The 11,874-nt window shown below is 40.0% G+C and overlaps 2 protein-coding genes across 3 annotated transcripts in view; both read left to right on the forward strand.

Annotated features, from left to right (window-relative positions):
- napba (N-ethylmaleimide-sensitive factor attachment protein, beta a) overlaps positions 1-2,018 on the forward strand; it is a gene marked incomplete at both ends in the record, with an annotated part of 6,469 nt that extends 4,451 nt beyond the window's left edge. For both annotated transcript variants that reach the window (XM_080036216.1, XM_080036217.1), the window contains 5 exons: positions 86-141; positions 652-736; positions 828-932; positions 1,083-1,151; positions 1,866-2,018. In XM_080036216.1, coding sequence (XP_079892342.1) covers positions 86-141; positions 652-736; positions 828-932; positions 1,083-1,151; positions 1,866-2,018 — 468 coding nt within the window. The remainder of the gene's footprint in view (positions 1-85; positions 142-651; positions 737-827; positions 933-1,082; positions 1,152-1,865) is intronic.
- A 2,009-nt stretch (positions 2,019-4,027) lies between these two features.
- cdc5l (CDC5 cell division cycle 5-like (S. pombe)) lies at positions 4,028-11,866 on the forward strand. The gene is made up of 19 exons (XM_080036427.1): positions 4,028-4,216; positions 5,120-5,223; positions 5,514-5,675; positions 5,863-5,990; positions 6,113-6,212; positions 6,405-6,531; positions 6,622-6,713; positions 6,856-7,000; positions 7,146-7,337; positions 7,847-7,995; positions 8,244-8,418; positions 8,711-8,875; positions 9,006-9,086; positions 9,267-9,518; positions 9,608-9,715; positions 9,800-9,889; positions 9,990-10,121; positions 10,416-10,496; positions 11,449-11,866. Exons 1-19 carry the CDS (start codon positions 4,172-4,174, stop codon positions 11,560-11,562), a joined length of 2,442 nt encoding a protein of 813 aa, XP_079892553.1. The 5' UTR covers positions 4,028-4,171; the 3' UTR covers positions 11,563-11,866.
- Positions 11,867-11,874: the final 8 nt, after the last annotated feature.

Raw genomic sequence — 11,874 nt, forward strand, 5'->3', positions numbered from 1 at the left:
TTTAAAATATAGTTTTTTTTTGTATATATTGCACATTGAATCAGATTTTCCAAAAATCTTCTGTGTTGACTGCTTTTGTTTTCAGGCCATCGCCCACTATGAGCAGGCAGCAGATTACTATAAAGGAGAAGAATCTAACAGGTATATGCGCTGTGCTAACTGACAGAAATACGTACAACTTACATAAATAAAAGTCAAATAATGAGTCAAAAATAATGCCACAATTGATTGATTGTGTCATTCTACCTGTGTATCTATGTCAATTTGATTTCTATGTTAATCTGAAGCACTTACTGACATAATGTAATGTCTCAGTGATAAATTGAAAGACTTTACGTTTAAATTAATTAGGGAATGTACGGGGAAAATTACTGAAATATTGCAGAACTACGTAGAAGTTACAGTGAATTTTTTTTTTTCTCTTTTTCTCGATTTGGATGTTCATGGTAATTTATTGAATTATGTACGATGTCAAAAAAAAATCCAGTCAATGATTGTGCGAATTTGAATTTGTGTCAAATGAATTGGTGTGACCATGTTGATGTTGAGTTTTAGTTTTCCAGTTACATATTCACACAAATTGTTAAGTGTGTTCCTTATAATGTATGACAGCAATAAACCATTCATTCCTTCATTCATTGTGTGTTTCAGCTCAGCCAACAAATGTCTTCTGAAGGTGGGACACTACAGCGCTCAGCTGGAGCAGTACCAGAAAGCTATTGAAATCTATGAACAGGTAAGAGCTGAGTACAGAATAACTATCACACCTGCATACAGCAATTCAATTGAATACATATCCCACAATGTGTTACCTTGTTTGTTTACAGGTTGCTATGAGCACCATGGACAATCCTCTTCTGAAGTACAACGCTAAAGAGTATTTCTTCAAGGCTTCCCTGTGTCACTTCATAGTGGACGAACTGAACGCCAGGGTAAAACACATGTGCACATGCAGGATACACACACACTTACATACAGTGTCAGTACACATGCATACTGGTGTGATGTGTTTCCTAGTGATAGTTTGCTTTTTAAATGGGCCTTTATACGAGTTTGTGTTTTTGTGTGTGTTTGTGTCACAGTTGGCCATCGAGAAGTACGAGGAGATGTTCCCAGCCTTCTCTGACTCCAGAGAACTCAAACTGTTAAAGGTATATTTTTTCTTTACATTGTCTATTCATTCAACATGTTGTGAAAGTAAGACATGCTCGGCTCAAACTTAACACTTTGATATATAAAAAATAGGATTTAATTAGCCAAATATTTATGAAGAGTTTTTTATTTTAAATAATTATTGCTTTTTTCCCCCACATAACCTTCTGGGGGTCTATAAATATTGTATTAAAGGCCATGCATGCTGCTGTTATAAGCAGCAGCCCACAATAATAAAAGTTTGAATTATCAGTTGTATTAACAATAATACAAACAAGAAATATATTCTATATTATTTTTAAGTTGATTTGAAAATTATAAAACTAAAAGTTTTTATTTCAACTTCGCATTTTCCTTTCAAGTATTGCCATGGTGTAGATTTCAGGGGGGATGCAGGGGATATGTCCCCTCAATATTTAGAAGAGGTAAACAAAAAAATATGAAAGACAACCCCCTCCTCAAAAGAGTTAAAAAAAGAAACAGTTCAGGGCGTTCAAACATTTATATATCCTTCTTACCTGTAACTATATTTTCCCCAATGATTTCACACACGCCTAAAGTGGACCGACCATCTTTAACAAAAACTCTGTCCTTGAGTATTGCCAGATAGCCGATTCCATGAGGGTTTCAAACTTTCAAACACACTTTTCATTATGCTCACGTGCTATCTGTCTTTTGGTTTGATTGAAGTTTCATGTTTCAATTTCCCACAGAAACTGCTTGAAACCCACGAGGAGCAGAACAGCGAGGCGTTCACGGAGGCCGTTAAGGAGTTTGACTCTGTGTCTCGTCTGGACCAGTGGTTGACTACCATGCTGCTTCGCATCAAAAAGACCATCGCGGGCGATGCCGGTGACCTGAAATAGACAGCTTTAGAAATAGAGGGAAGGGATACAGGGGAATAGGGAATAAAGGAAGATGAAAGATCAGGTTAGAAAGGATTGGTTGTTAAATGAAGGGAAGGGAGTGTAAAGAACGGTTTTGGTTGGAAAAAGTTAAAAATATAATGGCACGAAGATGAAATAGGGGAGGGAAGAAGGGTGGGACTAAAGGGAATTTACAGTTGTACATATCAGTCTGCATGTAAGCCCCCAAACTAGCCTAGCATCACCTTCACCTTTAAACCACCTTTAATTGACCCCACCGTGCCCCTACAGTATTGCTCTTGTTACAATAGACATCATTTTACTTGAGAAGCGTGTGAATAAAAAAGGTGTGTATGTGTGTGTGTGTGTGTGTGTGTGTGTGTGTGAAAGAGTGTGAAAGTGTGTGTAAGAGAGTGTGTGTCCACTGCAGTAAGGTCCATCATAGTTAATGGGAAGGTGCGCTGCTCATATCAGATTTAAGGATATATGTTATTTAAAAAAAGGGATAGTAATGTTATTTATGAGATTATGAATATTTATTGTCAATACAGAGAGTCTTATTTATTGTTTATTCTGGTGCTCAGTGTTACGATTTGTCTTAATATTTTTAGGTATTAGCCCCTCTCCTCATCTGTTCCTCCTCCCCCCTCCTCTGTCCTCCCCCTCCTCCTCTCCTCACCCCTATACGCCCCTGTCCAGTTGGTAACATTGTGATTGGTTGGTTCCCTTGTGTTCTGGCCAGCGATTGGTCTGTGCTTTTCAGCGACCAGTGCTTACTCCCGTCTCTGCCTTTTGTGTGCATGTCTGTTATTGTTGTTGTCATGCCGTTAGTGTTCTCCGTGTCGTGCTAATGTGTGAAGAACATACACGTAACCTGGTATCATTTGTGTGGAAAAACAGTAAATATGTACCTCGGATACATGAGTTGAAATAAAATCATCATCGCTCCAGATACCTCATGGCCTTTTGGTTTATTTATCAGTCATTTAAAATGAGGTGGTTGAAATGTTTGGGTCTGTGTCTATAATGTTTATAATGAAGCAGAAATGCATGAAGAAAAGTAAAAAGAGGACACATAAGTTTGGAGGAATGAATAAGGATGCAATGCAAAGGGCAAAACACAAATATACATGCACAAATATGGACATCCAAAAATAAATTACTAAATAAAATGGAAAAATAAAATGTGAAAGTAAATCAATATGAGAATAATAGATTAATTTAAAAAAAGAAACATTATAATGTAATGCCTACTTTAGTTTTAATACATTGTTGCAAAAAAATGCATATTAGGTTTGTAAAGCCAAGGTCACATCATGACTGCAGCACAGAATGCACTTTGTGTAGTGCAATAACCATTAAGCCATTGTGTCCGGCTGCAGAAACACTTCATAAAGTACAACATCGATCTAGACATTTAAAGTTTGTTTATCTATCGAAAATGAGTAATTTTGTTTACTTTTTATTTGCAATTTTGAAGTGGTGCATTCATGTTATGTACAGCGAGAGTTTGGGGGTTCTCAAGCACTTTGAATGCTTCGACACAGAGGCAACAACATGAAAAACAACAGTGGCATCATGGTAAAATAAAATAGGATTGCTTGGGTATGATGTGCTTATGAACAGTGACAGCAGATTGAGTATGCCTACTTGAAACAAAGTGCTGCAGACTCAGCAAACCAAAGCACATTATTGCCCATCCTTGTTGTGAATATTATTTCTGATTTCTGAAGCTGCAGCAATAAGTTGTCTAACCAAAACAATACCACTATCTACCCACTTTCCATGATATAGAAATTTAGTGATAAAACAAATGTAGGCTATCTAATATTCTTGTTATTCCAAATGTAACAATTAGTTGGTGAAAAATGATGTTTGTAAATGCGTCTCAAGGCCAGCAGGTTAAAGGGGCAAACTCTTATTGACAGGGGTAACAGATTTCGACACAACACTACAATAATACCCACAATGCACCGGGTGTGAATCCTGCGACACAAGTTTCCGGTGTAGTCGTGCACGTTTGCTGCTCCCTCGCGCCTCTCTGTTGTGTTTTATTTGAGTGTTAAACTGTGAACGCCACTTTTTCTTCGTAACTGGTTGGAAATCAAATATAGCAGTTTTACTGTTGGAGGAGAGAGAAACAAGCCGCCAAGATGCCGCGAATTATGATCAAAGGAGGCGTCTGGCGCAACACTGAGGTACGTGTTTACATGGCTAGTTGCGTTAGCTCGATGCTAATCAAACAGTAAATCTACTAGCCACAGTTAGCATTAAGCTAGCTGCGCACTAAACGGGCATAAACCATAGGAATAAACAAGTTTAACAAATGTATACCAAATATCTCGGTACAGTTTATTTACTGATGTTATGAAGTTGTGTAAATAGTAACGTTTTTAGCCAGCAATGATAACTACGTCGTTAAAAAGCATTACTGCAGTCTTCAGAGAGTCTTGAAAGGCATTGAATTCGTAAATCTATAAACAAAGCCTTCGTTTGTATTAACATGTCTTCACTAAATGTAAGCATAAAAGGCATTAAATAAGTAATCTTAAAAGTATGCCTTCGTTTATATTAACAATGTCTTATCTGTCATACGTTTTACAAATTCTAAAGTGGGTAAAACATTTTTTTATCAACAACAAAAACATTGTCGTTGCAATTTTAAAGGTGCACTATGTTACTTTTGATGTGTCAGAGAAGTGAACATTTTCTAAGGTATATTCTCATTAATGAATAAACAATCTTTCTTCGCAGAAAAATGTGATCCCTGGAACACTGTTAGAAGTTAGAAAGCTACCCGAAAAGTTACTTTTGCAATGTTGTTGTTTAGAGCAGCAGTTGGGTTTACAAACATATTCCAGTCTTGCGTTTGGTTCCGGGTGCCTGAAAATAATGTAGTTTTGATTTATGATGATAGAAGTATTCCATACTAAGAATTGTGTGTAGAGAAAATAGGCTCTGCCATTTAAAAAAAGTAGCCCTCCCCTGAAACTGCATAGTAAGTGCACCTTTAAACAATCTATCAACAACGTAATTGGATGACAGGCATGGCATGGTAATGTATTTATTTGTATTTTTTCCAAATTTGTCCATGAATGCAGGATGAGATCCTCAAGGCGGCGGTGATGAAATATGGGAAAAACCAATGGTCCCGTATTGCCTCTCTGCTGCACCGAAAGTCTGCCAAACAATGTAAAGCCAGATGGTGAGTCCTGACAGATATGTGATGGCAATATCAGTGCATACAGTTAAAAAATCTCAATGTTCATTACATTTTCAAGGTTGTAGCAGGACAGAAGTAGAGAGTAACTATCTATCTATTGATCACTTTGAAGCACGATTATAGGCTGGAATGCAAATAATTATTAAACTTTATTTGGATAAATGCCTTGCGTTGTGTCTCCTCTGAACCTATATATCATCTGCTGATCTTAGTTAGATTGCCTGTTTTTAAATGAGGGGTTTGGTACCTTTTTGTTTTGTGTCTGTCTGCAGGTATGAGTGGTTGGATCCCAGCATCAAGAAGACAGAATGGTCCAGAGAAGAGGAGGAGAAGCTGCTTCATTTGGCCAAGCTTATGCCCACTCAATGGAGGACCATTGCTCCTATCATAGGACGTACTGCTGCGCAGTGTCTGGAGCACTATGAATACCTGCTGTAAGATATTATATAATTTTTATCACTACAAATGATTATTATTTATAAATATATTCTAAGTTCAGAGCTGATTCTCTTATCATAGGATCCTTTTAAACACAAGGAAAGACTTAAATGAACTGTTTTGGGATCTTTGCAAATGCTTTTTATTCATGATTTATGTGTATTTGTATGTTTGTGTGTTTAGAGACAAGGCAGCGCAAAGAGACAATGAGGACGAAGTAGGAGACGATCCCAGGAAGTTAAAACCTGGAGAGATTGACCCTAATCCTGAAACTAAACCAGCCAGACCAGACCCTGTGGACATGGACGAAGGTATTGTAACACACTGAAGACACCATGATGGACAGGCTGTGGTTATTCAATATAAAACTCAAAAGAATCACATGTGTCCTAAAAGAATAAATGAATGAGTCGGTCTGTCTCACAATCTGCAGATGAGTTGGAGATGCTGTCAGAGGCCAGGGCTCGACTGGCCAATACCCAGGGTAAGAAAGCCAAGAGGAAGGCAAGAGAGAAGCAGCTGGAGGAAGCAAGGCAAGTTAAACAATCACATACACAAACACAATAATGGTTATTTTTTTCTTACATATCTCAACATTTTTCCTTTTTAAATGTAATGATACTTTTTTCCATGCTTGAAAGTTCTTAGTAGTTACATAGGGATGGGAAAGCCTTCAAAAGTGCTGCAAGTAGACATATATTGATGTTCCTCACTTTCTGCTGCAGACGGTTGGCTGCTCTTCAGAAGCGCAGAGAACTGAGAGCGGCAGGAATCGATGTTCAGAAGAAGAGGAAGAAGAAGAGAGGCGTAGACTACAATGCTGAAATCCCATTTGAGAAGAAACCTTCACAGGTATCTATCACGTGTTTTTGTTCATTTGAACTAAGTACAAGTACAACATTTTGGTATGTTATTCATTTTAAGTTTCTGGTTTACTTTTAGGGTTTCTATGATACCAGCATGGAACAGTATGTCCCTCTGGAGCCAAACTTCAAACGACTCAGACAGCAGCACTTGGATGGAGAACTTCGCAAGTCAGTAATGTTATGCACTACATTTTATACACACTTGCAAACTCACTGCACATGATTGATGCACAGTGAACATTATAAGGACACACACACACAGTGAACACATACAAACCAATGAACTGATATGTTATGTTTGTGTGGGCAGTGAGCAAGAGGACAAGGATAGGAAGAAAGATAAACAGAAGATCAAAAAGAAGAAGGAGAGTGACCTCCCCTCTGCCATCCTGCAGACCTGCGGAGTCGCCGAGTTCACCAAGAAACGCTCCAAACTTGTTTTACCTACACCACAGGTACAGTCACGTCCCAGTATTATTCACACATCGTTTTAATGTCCAAGCCTATCCTGTCTACCGTTGGAACATTCTGGAAGTACACAAAATATTTTCCAGTAGATTCTTTAATTATTTAACATTTCTTTCTTAATGTTCCTCATAGATCAGTGATGCTGAGCTGGAGGAAGTGGTCAAACTGGGTGTGGCCAGTGAGGTGGCCCGTCAAGCTGCAGAGGAGAGTGAAAGCGGCAGTTCTGCCTCCTCGGCCCTGCTGTCAGAGTACAGCGTCACCAACGCTATGAACTCAGGGCTGCGTACCCCACGCACCCCCGCAGGCCAGGACCGCATACTGCAGGTAACACACACACTGAACATATGGTTGCTTCAAACACAAAAAAAAACTCAAAACCAACATGGAACCATAGATTTTATGTTCAATGTGAACAAATTATGTTACTTTGCAAACTAATTCAGGGTTTACACCTTTCTTTCATAATCTGTACACATTGTTTTGGTCGGTATGGCCGTGAACTAGGTCTTACATTGTAATCTCAATGGTCTTAAAAGGGTATTTAAAATTCTTAAGTTAACTTGTTCAAACATGCAGTAACTACCCTGATAGCAGAAATAGCACATCAGTTTATATGAAAAACACACTTTACAGTTTATTCTTTAAAGATGTCACACTTCATTGGTAACAACAACAACATCTTGTTAAGAATTGTTTGTTACATACAGTTTTTTTCAGTATGGACTAATATATATATTTGTTTACGTGTTTTCTGAGATTATTTATTGCATTTAAGTATATACAAATTGGAAATATTCTAAATTGTCATAACTGTGTCTTGTTTGTATTTTCAGGAAGCCCAGAACCTGATGGCTCTGACCAACATTGACACCCCTCTCAAAGGGGGCCTCAACACTCCTCTGCACGAGAGCGACTTCAGCGGAGTGACACCTCAAACCAAGCAGGTCCAGACGCCCAACACTGTTCTCACTACACCGTTCAGGTAGCAACACTATTACTGTGTGTGCAGATGTAACATATCCTCTGGGTTGTAAACGGAACTGTAGCTCTGTGTCAAGTGTCTGTCAGTAAAATTCCTAGTTCCCCATGTATTTTGCATTAACGGCATAAAGTCAAACGTTGCTGATTGTTGTACTTAGCGTCTTCCCTAAAAATGCATCGAGAATCGTTTTGCAATCTGTTGCAAGGCCAGTCAAGATTAACTCATATGCTCACGTCATCTCATTCCAGAACTCCTGGACAAAGTCAGGGAGCAGAAGGCATGATGACCCCTCAATCTGGAGGAAGCCTGACGCCACGTGGGCCGGTGACCCCAGGTTTGACCCCCGGCCGCACGCCACTCAGAGACAAACTGAATATCAACAGTGAGGAGCAGCTGGCTGACCCTGCCTACGCTAAACACATGGTGAATACACATGCTTATAACGCTCATGTAATGCTGTAAATACACAAATCCCTTCTGAAAATATTGAATTTTAACAATAAATTGTTTTCTGATGCCATTCAGTATGTTGTATTTAGTAAATGTACCAACTAAACCAGCCCAATCAAATCTATTTGAATGAAACATTAAATATTTTGAAAGACATCACCATCTCACACTTTGTTGTGTAATTGGTTTTAGAATGTCAACAGAATTGTGACGTAATAATTCAAATGTTAAATGAATGAACCTCTGTCTCTCTCCTCTCTCACAGCAAAGGGAAAGCCTGCAGCAGCTGAGGCAGGGCCTCTTGTCGCTTCCTGTTCCCAAGAACGATTTTGAGATTGTTCTTCCGGAAAACGCAGAGAAGGAACTGGAAGAAACAGAGACTGAGTCCGGGTTCATAGAGGACTCTTCAGAGGTGGAGGCCCGCAAGCAGGTATTCACATAACGCTTAGGAGTTTTGCTTAGCAGATAAAGTGTTAATTGTTGGTGCTTAAACTCATCCAAATGACATAACCCCAAAGGTATACCACTGTGTGTAAAATAACGGTGTTTGTGTGTGTCAGGCTGTACGGGACGCAGAAAGAGAGAAGGAGCTGAAGCTGCGACACACTGCCGTTCAGAGGAAACTCCCCAGACCCACTGAGGTAACAAACACCCATGAAGTGACAATATTAACACCACTGACCCTTACAAATGAACAATATCATTTGAGACAATCTCTTGGCAGCAGGGTTTTTTGATGATTGTTGTGATGATGAATATGAAAATGAGTGCTTTTATTCGTATCAAAACGATATAACCTCATTTACTGTCTGCCTCTGCAGGTGAACGAGTCGGTGCTCCGTCCCTCCTCCATGGAGCAGCTGTTAGACTTCCAGCTGGCTGAGGAGCTGATCAAGCAGGAAATGATCACCATGCTGCACCACGACTGCCTGCACCACCCGCCAGCCAACGCAGCCAATCAACTGCAGCGCAGCAAAAGCAGAGGCCCCGCCTCCACATCTAACAACGCCTCACACATATCCTACCTGGATACACACACCTACAAACCGGTCAGCACCGAGGACATGGAGCAGGTATCGCAGACGTCGCCGTTTTCACTGTACCGTTTATAAGAAGTGGTAATAAATGATGATCCTCAACCATGTGACGTGTTTATAAACAGGCAAAGGCCATACTGGCTGCAGAAATGGAGGTGGTGAAGGGAGGAATGGGCCATGGTGATCTCAGCATGGAGGCCTACAGCCAGGTGTGGGAGGAATGCTACGGACAGGTAGGCATCCTTCTCTCCTTACATGAAATCATCGTTTGGTCACTGGCTGTTTAATTCATCATGTCTGCCTTTTTCTTTCTACAGGTTTTATATCTTCCTGCTCAGAACAGGTACACAAGAGCCAACCTGGCATCAAAGAAAGACCGAATTGAAAGCCTGGAGAAAAAACTAGACGTAAGAAGACACTACAACACACAGAAAGCTAATTAATCTCGGCCCTGAATTGTTGACTATCAGAGTTCTGGTCTAAATGAACTTGTATGTGTCCCTCCAGGTAAACCGTGGCCATATGACAGCAGAGGCCCGCAAAGCAGCTAAACTGGAGAAGAAACTCAAGATCCTGCTGGGAGGCTTTCAGTCCAGAGCCCTGGGGCTACTGAAGCAACACAGTGAACTCTGGGAACAGGTACACAAACTTAAGCGGGAAAAGTTTTCTGTAAAATGACTCCTACTCCATCAATAAAATCAGTACTTCCTTATTTATACTTCAGTCTGAGTGTAATAGTTATTCATGCATTTGAGAAATATTAAAGATTGACGGAATTTAAGTGAACTCATAACCTACGTACTTTGTGGTGAGTTTCCTCACGACTGCATTATGTAGGTTTCTTAAACCATATAATGCAAAGAAATAGTATTAAATGGGTGTTTCATGAATGTATTATTGTAATTGTGATGCATTACTGATCATGTCCACCAGGTGGAGCAGGCAGCCACAGAGCTACAAACGTTCACTCAGCTGAAGAAACAAGAGGACACTGCAATTCCCAGGAGGAAAGAGGTAAATACATAGCCTGGAAATCCAGACCCTGATATCTTGAACGATAGAGGGTCTGGCGACGATCAATAGTAATTTCCAACTCAAGGGGCGGCTCCTACTCGTGCATTTCAAATGCCACTGCACGTAGTTGGATAGCACTACAACCAATCAGAGCGATGCACAAGGCGACGTAAGCCCCTTTCGTTTAGCGAACAGCTGTTAAACTGTTAAATTAAACGTTTGCCGTTGTCGGTCGGCAAAATAGAACATTCCACTTACTTGCTAATGAAAGATTTGAGTGCCGTCTTCCAAATCGTTAAGGGTCGAGGCCAAAGCAGTCTCAAACTCACACAACATATCCGCAGCCATCTCTGATGTTTACTATCACGGCTTCGACGTCGCATGCACGTCACTGTCGTCATCCGGTTACGTCCTCCCCAGAGTACCATATAAGGGGCTCTGGCGCGCCTGCCAGATTTCTGGCTTTCTTGATAAGCTTCAACGGAGCGTGTCCAGACCAACACACGCAGCAAATTTAATTTGCCAGCGCCTAGTGGCAGGTCTGGGAATGCCAGGCTAGTAAATACATGTAACACACACTTAATAATTACTGTACAAGTGGGAATTCATTTAACTTTTCCCATTTCCAAATCCTCTGCTCACGCTTACACTAACATCAAAAATCTCGGAATGTTCGAGTGCTGAAATAATAAAAGACTAAATTAAAAGGCTAAAATCTATTTAGTAACTGTTGGTTTTAGCTTCTCAAATGTGAAAATGATTGTTTTTCCTTAGTTTTCCATTATTTGACATTACTTTGGGTGTTTGTTTCTTGGACAGACAAAGTAAGCACTTCAAGATTATAGCTGAAGTGGGTTAAATGTTAGGAATAAGGAACTAAAGATCAGCATCTCCAGATATTCCTGTCAGACGATCTTTTATTTGTGTTTGATATCATTGTTGTGTGTTTCAGGCCCTGAAGGAAGATGTAGGGAGGCAGACGGAGAGAGAGAAGGAACTGCAGCAGAAATACGGAGAGCTGCTGATGGATAGGGAGGCACTGAACAACAGCGCTCAGAAATGCTGAAAGACCCACACACACACACAAATTCTCCTCATGGAAACATTGAGATCAAGTTAACGACTGCTTTGGGATTAAAACCCAGTTTTCTCATCCTTCAGCCCTTCATGAGATTGAACCCTATTGTCATTTTTCAGCCATCAAGGTTTCAATAATTGAAGCAATTTCCAGAGATAAGCCCCGCCTCTATGTGCTTATGTTGCTATGATGTCATAATCTGAGTTTTGAGCATGCTCAGTAGTCCCTTGTGTTTCTGTGTTAGTGACCAATAAAGTTTCTTTTCAACAATGACAAAATTGCAATGAGTGATTGTCTGCG

The sequence above is a fragment of the Ammodytes marinus genome (assembly GCF_949987685.1).
Source record: "Ammodytes marinus genome assembly, chromosome: 11".
NCBI classification, from domain to species: Eukaryota; Metazoa; Chordata; class Actinopteri; order Uranoscopiformes; family Ammodytidae; genus Ammodytes; species Ammodytes marinus.

Coding starts and splice junctions, on each gene's coding strand:
- cdc5l (XM_080036427.1), top strand. CDS start 4,172: ATGCCGCGAATTATGATCAAAGGAGGCGTCTGGCGCAACACTGAG. Junction 8,876..9,005: donor AGGTGGAGGCCCGCAAGCAG/GTATTCACATAA, acceptor TGTGTGTGTCAG/GCTGTACGGGACGCAGAAAG. Junction 9,890..9,989: donor GCCTGGAGAAAAAACTAGAC/GTAAGAAGACAC, acceptor GTGTCCCTCCAG/GTAAACCGTGGCCATATGAC.